This window comes from Macadamia integrifolia, unplaced genomic scaffold (genome assembly GCF_013358625.1).
Source record: "Macadamia integrifolia cultivar HAES 741 unplaced genomic scaffold, SCU_Mint_v3 scaffold2462, whole genome shotgun sequence".
NCBI lineage: Eukaryota > Viridiplantae > Streptophyta > Magnoliopsida > Proteales > Proteaceae > Macadamia > Macadamia integrifolia.
Genome location: NW_024868732.1, coordinates 35,585 through 45,382, shown reverse-complemented (window position 1 = coordinate 45,382; position 9,798 = coordinate 35,585). Strand labels below are relative to the sequence as shown.

General features: G+C 36.8%; 2 protein-coding genes across 2 annotated transcripts; both read right to left on the bottom strand.

Annotated features, from left to right (window-relative positions):
* Window positions 1-312: 312 nt before the first annotated feature.
* Window positions 313-1,530, bottom strand: LOC122066556 (syntaxin-related protein KNOLLE). The gene has a single exon (XM_042630374.1). The coding sequence runs from the start codon at window positions 1,429-1,431 to the stop codon at window positions 493-495; it is 939 nt and encodes a 312-aa protein (XP_042486308.1). The 5' UTR covers window positions 1,432-1,530; the 3' UTR covers window positions 313-492.
* Window positions 1,531-2,826: 1,296 nt separating this feature from the next.
* LOC122066557 (vacuolar protein sorting-associated protein 55 homolog) lies at window positions 2,827-6,658 on the bottom strand. Its single transcript, XM_042630375.1, has 5 exons — window positions 6,496-6,658; window positions 4,916-5,075; window positions 4,755-4,794; window positions 3,299-3,383; window positions 2,827-3,194 (listed from the first exon to the last, which is right to left on the bottom strand). The coding sequence occupies exons 2-5, from the start codon at window positions 5,012-5,014 to the stop codon at window positions 3,002-3,004; spliced, it is 417 nt and encodes a 138-aa protein (XP_042486309.1). The 5' UTR covers window positions 5,015-5,075; window positions 6,496-6,658; the 3' UTR covers window positions 2,827-3,001.
* Between the last annotated feature and the right edge of the window lie 3,140 nt (window positions 6,659-9,798).

Below are 9,798 nucleotides of genomic sequence, written 5' to 3'. Positions count from 1 at the left end.
ACAAAATATAAGCTAGAGGGTAGGTAGCACCACCAAGGTGGCGTGGGGGTCATTACAAAGGGGGAAAAGGAAGAGAGATACAGAAAACTGAATTGTTACAAAATGTACCATTGAGTGGCCTCCAAATTGAGGGTGGCACTGAAAACTGATTCAATCACAATCTATGTATATATATCATGACAAAATGAGGTGTTTCCACATATATATATATATATATATTATTAAATTAATTTGTATGATTTTTGGCATATCAAATCACAATTTATATACCACATACATTCTCATATTGTGATTTGCTTTGACAAATTCAGGTTGATTTTCATAATGAATCAAGATTATATTGTCAATTTGAATCAGAATCAAATCAAAATCTATGGAGGGAAAACAACTGTAAAAAATTCTCAAAGGAGCTTGAGCACAACTCCCTCAAGCCCTTAGAAACAGAGCAAACAAAGAAAAATTGGAGAGGAAAGAAAATACAATAAATGGATTCTAAGAATGACTGAAACTAGTAGCTATTGGGATGACGATGACAAGAGTTAGGATAAGTAGCAGGATTAAGCCTATACACATCCACTTCCTACTGCTTCTCTGGTATTTCTTAGCCGTCCTGAGATTCTGGGTTCCATCCTTCACATAGTGAGAAGCGTTCATGACATGGTGTTCAATATCATCCATCTGCTCCCCTTGAGCTTCCACCATCACAGCCATGTCCAAGAACACCTGATGCAACTCAAGCAAGCTCCTTTCAATCTCTTTAGCAGCATCATACCTATCCTGTATCTCCACTACTGTTTCAAGCACTTTCCCTCTTCCATGCTCTTGTACTGCTCTCTGCAACAAATCCTCACCTCCCTCACCGTTCGATATGATCTTCTCAATCACTTCCTCTTCTGGGTACTCTCCTGTCACAGTAAAGTACCGACGACCCACCGTCTCCTTATACTCTGCCATCATCCTCTGCCTCAGATCCTGAAATTCCATCATAAGTTCTTTAAGCTTCTTCCGTAAGCCATTTGTGACTGATGTACGGGTCCGGTCAATTGGGGTTCCTTCCCTGAAACCAGAGAATCTCCGGTTGGCGGCATTGGCTCTATCCATATCTTCAAGTTGGGATTTGATGCTTTTGGCCTTCCTGAGCACGGCTATGATGTCGCCATTAATTCGATTCCGTAGAGCTTTCAGAGCCTCTGGCTTGTGTAGAGACTTGCTCTCATCGTTTGCTTCCTGCAATCTAGTTAATATATCTCGGATGGAACCCACCTCTCCCTTCACCTTCTCTGCCTCATTCAAAAATAGGGCCATCTGATTCTGGGTTGCAGTGGTCATCTCCATGCTCTGGTCGTAGTCGGGGCCGGCTTCCAGATCTTTCATGGCCTCTTTCTTTAGGTCCACATAGCTAGTAAAGGACTTCGTCATCAGGTCGTTCATCTTGCCTGCTCAGAGAGAGAGAGAGAGAGAGAGAGAGATGCTGAGCAAATTGGGTGCCTTAAAATCTGAGTTCCAAAACGAAAGGCTGAGTCAACTGATGGAGTAGAGGTTGCTGCTTAAAACCTGAATGTAAAATAGAGCCGTTGGACTGATGTGATTTAAGAGCCGTTGGAGCTGCTGTACTTTTGAGAGACGTTGGAGGCTTGGAGCTGATGTAATTTGAGAGCCGTTGGAATAGCAATTAAAAAAAGAGAGAAAAATATATTTTGTTTTCAAGATCTGGCCATCTTCATTGCTTGCCGTTGACTCACTCCACTATAGGGGAGATTGAGTAGGAGAAAGAAAGATAAGCAGACTTCGTACTAGCCGTTGGATGCTGCATTGGTCATCCAGCATGTAGTAGAGATGCGTGTCTAGGTCCTTTCAGCCTTTAAATCACGGGTTGAACGCCCAAGGCATTAAAGAGGATTTCGATTGGGTTCTTCACCCTCCTCTTGTATTTCCTTATTATTTTCTTTTCGTGACAAAGAACAGCCGAGAAGGGCAGGTTCTTCGGGATAAAAAATCCCTTCAATATGTTGAGGATCCAACGGTTGAGAGGACCTTGGGGGTGGGTGGGGTTATGTCTATGTGTTGGAGTGCATGCCCGGATTCTTCCAACCATCGGATGACAGGTTAGGCATCCAACGTGTTGGAAAGGATCCAGATTGGGTTTTTCACCCATGTCTCATATTTCTTATTCTTTTCTTTTCATTGACAAACAAGCAACCTAGAGGGGAGGGTTCTTGAGGAAAAAGATTCTCTTCAATGTGTTGGACGCCCAAGGCATCCGATGGTTGCGATAACCTGATGGCATGTGCCTGAGTCCTCTCAGCCATCAGATGACGGGTTGGGCGTTCAATGCGTTGGAGAAGATCCGGATCGGGTTCAACACTCCCTCCCCAGGTCAAGATCCCACGTTCCTTGCACATGGAGCTCAAGTAGAGACTGATTAAAAATTTTTATAAATGCAATTATCATAAACATGAATTAATTAGCAGTAATTAAAGCAAAATTTCCTTCAAATAGAACACCAGCAGCCCAATCGGCTATAAATTGTTTAGAGTTGGTAAATCCCAGTGCATATCAGAACATGATAATCAAGGGGGTGTCAGGAAGGAAAGCACCTAGGAGTACTGTCCAACTCGACAAGACTCTTCAAGTTGGAAGATGACTAAATAGGAAAGGGAGAAAAATGCAAGTCAGCTATCCATCGGTTTATATTAGAGAGAACAGAAGCAGGGTTAAGTTTGATGTTGGAAGCAATAATCTTATTCCTGTTAGACCAAAGAAAGTAAGTAGATATGATATGATTCTGGCACCAAGGAACCAATTGCTTTCTTCCTGGGGAGAGCATAAGAAGAATGGACAACAGATTTCATTCGATCAAGTGCATAATTTTCTTTGACCTCCGTGGAGCACAAAGGATTAAGCAAACACCGATACAAATAAATGAAAAGGAAAGGCTAATGTTTTATAATCAACATGTGCAACTATAGATATAAAGTTGGGGTCCATAATGAATCGTTCCTCAGAACATGCTGTACTCATCTTCAGTGTTAATTCGAATGTAACTGATTATGGCAATCACGAAGATAAGAAAGGATGATAGCTCCAATGCAAGTGCTCCCCAACCAATAACATCTGCATGCTTTAGGATAGATGGTATTGCAATGCATCCAACTACAGAGGCTCCTGTCAAGAACTTGGTAGCATCTACCCAACTGCGACATAGGTGTTGACAGTAAGAATGAAGTTGAAATATGAATGTTTTCCTGACCAAAATTAATTAGGTCGATTGGTTAACTAATCTGAAGAAAGGACTCACCTATTCCCAGTTTCAGATAAGAGAGAGGAGGTATCAGACCCAGCAAAAAATATCAGAGGTATGGGAAGAAGTACATATGTTAATACTGCAGGAAGACAAAGCACAACATTAACATCGCATATCTGGTATATGATAAAAAAACAAATTCTCTATATACAATACATTTCACTTCTGTATTCTGCTTACCCAACAAAAACTGTATTCTAATATCCTAGATTACTTGCTATACAGCCAATGATTCTTTGGTAAATATAACTCACATGTGCTCTTTTTCAAACTCGCTAACTGCAAGATTGCAATTTCATAAAATTGCTATTAACTTTCTACACACACATAAGCAGCCACTAGCTAATGACACAAGCATAAACGATTAAAAATAGATTTCAAAATTAGAAAATAGGATCTCAATTGCAAGTCCAGGAAACAAGAAAGAAAATAAAATGAGTAGTTCAAGGCAGGTCGGATGATCCATTCCACTGGGCTGTACTCAACAAATATACTTGTTTTATTCCTTTCATATGATCCAACTACCAAGTAATAGTGAGGACCATGATTTTTCAACACACTTTCTTATGTCACTTTTGGAGGTGCTAGGGAAGGATCAAACTACATCAAAAGAGGAAAGAAATGGGTCTGCATTGCAGAATTTAGGAGGATGAAGATAAACTGGACAGATTAATACTTGCACCAGAAAAAATAATGGTAAGAAGTTAAATGAGTTATTCTATTGAACAATATCAAGAACGCAAGGGTAGAGATGAAGTGTATTGTGTTACACAAAATGGAAGCTAGTTAACCAACAGAACATAATGAAAGGCTACTCTGTCCTTTTGGAAATGTTTTGGATTGTTTATCCATAATTGAGTATATTTTGAAACCATTTCGAATAAGGAGGGTCACCTTGCTAAGAGTGGTGTTAGCAGTAGTAAACAATAGATGTTTAATTTAGCTGTTTGGAGCATTAGAGGCCTGAATTTGGGTCTCAAGCAGACTGAAGTGAAAAAGTTGATTGCAAAGTATAAATAAAAATATGTTACTTTAGAATGTTTTTTTACATAAAAATTGGGATATGCTGAAATCCAGCTAAATATCTCCTAATTTTGACAAAACCACAAAATATTTCCAAGGATTTTAAGAAGATTCTGGAAGTAACAAATTCTCTTCAAATCCTTAGATAATTTAACATGGTCGATGTTTCGTTTTACATAGAAGAACCTGACACATCTGAATCCTTTGCAAACAGATTGTTTTTTAACATTTCAATAAATACACTAGCTATGTATAATTATAGAGAACAATTCAATAAATACACTAGTTAAGGATAGTTAATGGCGATAATTTCAAGTTTCTACGCTAATTCCTTCAAGAAAAACAGAAGTTAAATATTTCCTGACAAATTTCACATGCCAAATATTCAGCAGGTGTCAAAATTGTGAGGTGTGACTATGCAAATTACCTGTTAACATTGGCCACCAGTTATTATATAAGGCACATGCCTGCACAGCACCATCATGCAAGATGAATAGAAAAATTGTAAAGGACTTTGAGAAGAGAAAAATTAAACTCCTAGAAATGCAAAAGCCATAAAGGAGATTATCAGATGAGAATAGTATTGACCAGAATTTGCAATACAATTCCTGCAGAGACCAAAATTGCTAAAATAGCAAGTTTCCCAGAGTGCAAGCAATGAACCACATAACCAGGTAAGTCCGCCATGATATAACTTAGTTATCCCATAGAAAGAGCTCTCGAAAGGAGCAACTGGTAGATCGGCAAGCTGATAGAGCAACATAAATGAAAATGGATCAGGTAGATGCACAAATTATTGTGGCATAGGTAAAAATAAAAAAAAACCAAGTACTGGTCAGGGGTTCATGGAAGCACCAAAGTTTCAGTAACAATGATAGAGAAGAAGGGAACAATGGCCAAAGTCCTAACAAGAAAGTTTTGAATTCCACAAACCATAAGCCGTGAGATAAACAATGAAGACCAAATCAGAAAGTACAAATGGCAACATCAAGTTGATAGATCCACCTAATTTTTTTTATTATCAACATCACAGAGTCACAATTCACATGTGTAGGGTTCTCAAAAACACTCCCATGAAATAGAAAATGTGGGAATAATTATGAAACAATGGAACTACATATGCAAACAGAAGTCCGGCTATGCCACATAGAGCATTATTTATGAAATAATTATATAATCTCGACATCAACAGACATGACCATATCCATCCAAGTCATTCATAAGTCGTACAAGATTTTCAATATTTTCCTGTCATATGATAGTGGCAGCTAAAGAGGGTGGACCTCGGCGCAATGGTAAGGTTGCTCCATTGTGACCTAGTGGTCGCCGATTTGAGTTGGGAAGCAGCCTCTCTGTGAAGCGGGGGTAAGGCTGCATACATTATGACCCTCCCCAAACCCCGCAGTGGAGGAAGCCTGATGACTGGGTACACCCTTCTTTATGATAGTTGTAACAAAGGCATCATTAAAACTTCTAAAGAGAGAGAAAAAGGGGGGGGGGGGGAGATTAAAGGCATTTAAAGTAGAACCCAATCAGCATTTCCTGATAGATTACAGCAGAGGGGACTTCAAGGAAGTCAGAAGCGCCCTTAAATAAAATCCAATTCTTAGATTCTGTCATTCATTGAAGCAGAGATACTAGACTTCATAAAGGTTATATAGACCTTCTTGAATAAAACCATTTTTGCACCTCGGGATTCAACTCTTTCAAAATCACCATTACAAGCCTCTCCCTCTAGTAGCAGAGCAGGGAAGGTGTCATAGACTAGAATAACAAGCAGAACCATTTCTAGTACTCATCACTAGGGCTCCCTCTAATGCAACAGATACTCCCCAATGATTTTACATCCCCATTTCTATATAAACCAAATTCATCCATATTTCAAAATCTCAAACCAATTAAAGCTTCACTTGAACTTACCTACCCTGCATCATTTTCAGTACTTTCCTTAACCCAAACCAAAAAGGACGAATTAAAAATCATAAATCCTGGAATTCAAAGTGAATATCACAAGTCATTCAAGATCAGAAATTAAAATTTGGAGATACGAATCAAATAACAAGAACTAATTCGATATATCATCATGTGACCAAGTGAGAAATCGATCTCTAGGTCGGGTACGGAACCGCAAGGGAAAGTTTCGAGAAGGAAAAAATGTGTACACTTACCAGAGATCCTCGAACTTCAGCTTTCTGGATCACCTGCAACTCATTTAGTTTAGGGTTTCGATTGAGTTTTTTGCTGTGGTTCGTAACATGCCTTGAAGCAAGTAAATCCTTCCCCACTACTTTTTTCGTGACTGAAAGACGAAGAGTTTAAAAATGGAAACAAATACTAAAAGTGACGAGCCTGAGATCTATCAATCTCAATAAACTCGTCTCACCCTTTGGGGAATGACGTGGACAATCGGATGGCTAACAAAGGGGTAGAAATCGTCTGAAATTCTCATCTGTACAATTCCATACAATTCCACCCTAAATGGCTGACACGTGTAAATATTCTATATCTATGATTCAGATTAATCAACCATAATACAATGTTAATCAACCATAATACAATCTGAACCGTAGATATGGAATATTTACACGTGTCAGCCGTTTAAGGTGGAATTGTATGAGAATTGTACAGATGAGAATTTCAGACGATTTCTACCCCTAACAAAGAGAGAAAACTTGATCACGGGCCCAAGTTGAAGAAATTCCATGTGGCTTAGCACAGTTGGAGTTGAGTTTGGAGCAAGAGACATTAGAGGCCAAAGGCCCAAAGCTAAGATCAAGGGGACACGAGAGTAATTTTGGAAAATGGTAATGTAGTTTTCACGCACTAAAGCTAGGTGGAGTTTGTGTATGGTTGCAACAGGAGTAGAACTAAGAATTGAGTGAGTGTAGGTGACAACTAACAAGTGAAATTTTGTTTTTTTGTGTGCGTTCCTATCTTCAGTGAACAAGAGAACCATGTCAGGTGGACTGGCAGTTGGTATTTTCAACACTTAAAATCAGTCTTTGCTTCTTAAGGGGCTTAGAGAGATACTGATCATAAGAGAGTTTGAGTGAAAAAACTTGTATTATATTTGAAAGTTTTTAATACAATGTTTGGATATTTACTTGTGAGAATGGATCAAGTCCTCGTATGAGGTTGATCCGTACAGATGAAATCTACTCAACAACCAACTCTGTGACATATTCCATCCATGTGGATCAGCCTGTACAGGAATGGTTATCGTACGAGCACTTGATCCATGCTCTTAGCTTGGTGCCATGGCCAAATGAGGTTACCTATTTATAGGCATCCCAAGTTACAAATAATGCTTAAGATTTGTACAAGTGTTATATATTTAATAGCTAAGAACTTTCTAGTCATGGGGACTAGAAGTTTCCCACCTCTTTGGGGGAGGATTCTAGCATCTTGGAGATATTTAGAAATCTTTCCCTTCCTCAGCTATATACAAAACAGTTTTAATTTCCAGAGTTTATCTAAAATATATGTTTCCTTAGAAATGTCTAGACTCCATCATCACTATAGTCTAAGAGTGTAGACAAGAGACTTTCTATAAGTATCTAAACTTCCTACACTTTCGGAGAAAGTTCTAAAAACTTAACCTTGCTTAGTTTAATGGCCTAAGTCATGGTGAGCTAGGCCCCTAGGCCTTTGTCGGGCAGGTCGTGAATCGTGACAATTAGGTGACTTAGTTAAATGACATGTCAAAAATATATCACATCATTTATTTCCCCTTCTTTTGAGGTTAGTTTCTTGGAAAAAGATCATCTCTAACACGTTGGGTGTCTAACGCTTAGGAGGATCTGGGGGTGCGTGGCTGCGTCTTTCCAACTATTGGATGGAGGTTGGGCACACAATACATTAGAGAGGAGCATGATCCCAATTTCCTACATGAAATTTTAAACTAATCAAACTATTAAGTGGGACTATCAAAATGAAAAGTACATCTGTATTTTGATTTCTTCACTTTTTATTTTTTATTTTTATTGTCCCTTGTTTTATTTTCAAAAGTTTTTAAAGTTAGGGATAATATATATATAAATATATATATATATATATATATTTTAAAGTGATGTTTTATTATGTCATTATTAAAAGGATTCATTGTAATGCACATTTTTTTAGTAGGTGTGTGAAATGACAGTATGTATGTACCTTTACTCAAAAAACTTGTGTTATATTCAAATAAATAAAAAAAATTATGTTTAAAACTTATTTAATACAAACTGCCAATATGAAAATTCTAGTAAAAGGACTATCAATTGACTAATAGATAGGAATTTCTATTTGTTAACCAACGTGTCGGGGATTTTCTATATACTATAAGGCTCTATATCAATCTATCTTATAAGACATATAAATACCTGATTTGATGTGGCTCCCACATGAGGACACCAGTGGATGTGGATCAACAATTCTCTTAACATAAATAGATCTTGATCCTCAGTCAGCCAAAGGTTTTAAAACTTGGAAATGTGTATGAGATCGATTAGTCTATTGTTCTATTATGATTTGAATCGTCTCATAATCCATAGGAGAATTGATTTGACTTGGTCAGAACTTGTCTAGAATCATTTTCGGTCAGACTTGGTATGCATTGTTAGCCAAATGTAAATAAATCTTGGAGAAAAGAAGATTTTTTTTTTTTTTTGTAAAGGAGAAAAGAAGATTATTACAGCTTTCAAAACTCTATGTTTAGTCATCAAAGGAAAGAAAATTACAAAAGGCATAATAAGACAAAACAATTACAAAATAAAATTTTTTAATTTTTTTGATAAATTATGATTTTTATCTTAATTACTTAATTTGTCTTTTGTACTATTTTCTTTTCTTGACTTTTAGACAGAGCCTAAGGCTGTGTTTGGTAACCGAGAGAAGAAAATAAAAGAAAATAAAAAAGTACAAAAATTACACTATTTTCTGGGTTTATGAAATTCTCATTGTGTTTGGTATGTCTTGAACCAAGAGTAAATTATTTTTTAATTTCAAAATTCATCTTGGGAGTGAAGTTTTCTTCTACTACAAAATCGAAAAAAAAAAAAAAAAAAAAAACTTGCCTAAAACATAAGAAAATATATATTTTTTTCTTCTATTGGTAGCCAAATAGACATAATTATTTTTATTTGATTACCATTTCATTTATTTTCTTCTCTTTTCTAGATTCTTTGATCTTTGCATTTCTTTTACTTCCTTCTCTTGGCTACCAAACACAACCTGATTCAAGTGAAGAAAAGAAAAAGTACAAAAGTTGTACTATTTTCTTAGTTTAAGAAATTCTTATTATTGTGTTTGGTATGTCCTGAATCAAGAGAAGATTTTTTTTGAATTTCAAACTTTGGAAATGATGAAATTTTCTTTTGCTGTAAAAAAAAAAAAAAACTTGTCAAAAACACAAGAAAATACAAAAAACTTTGTTTTTCTTTTATGCTAGTGGTAACCAAACATACATAGTTTTTTTTTTTTTTTTTCTTTCT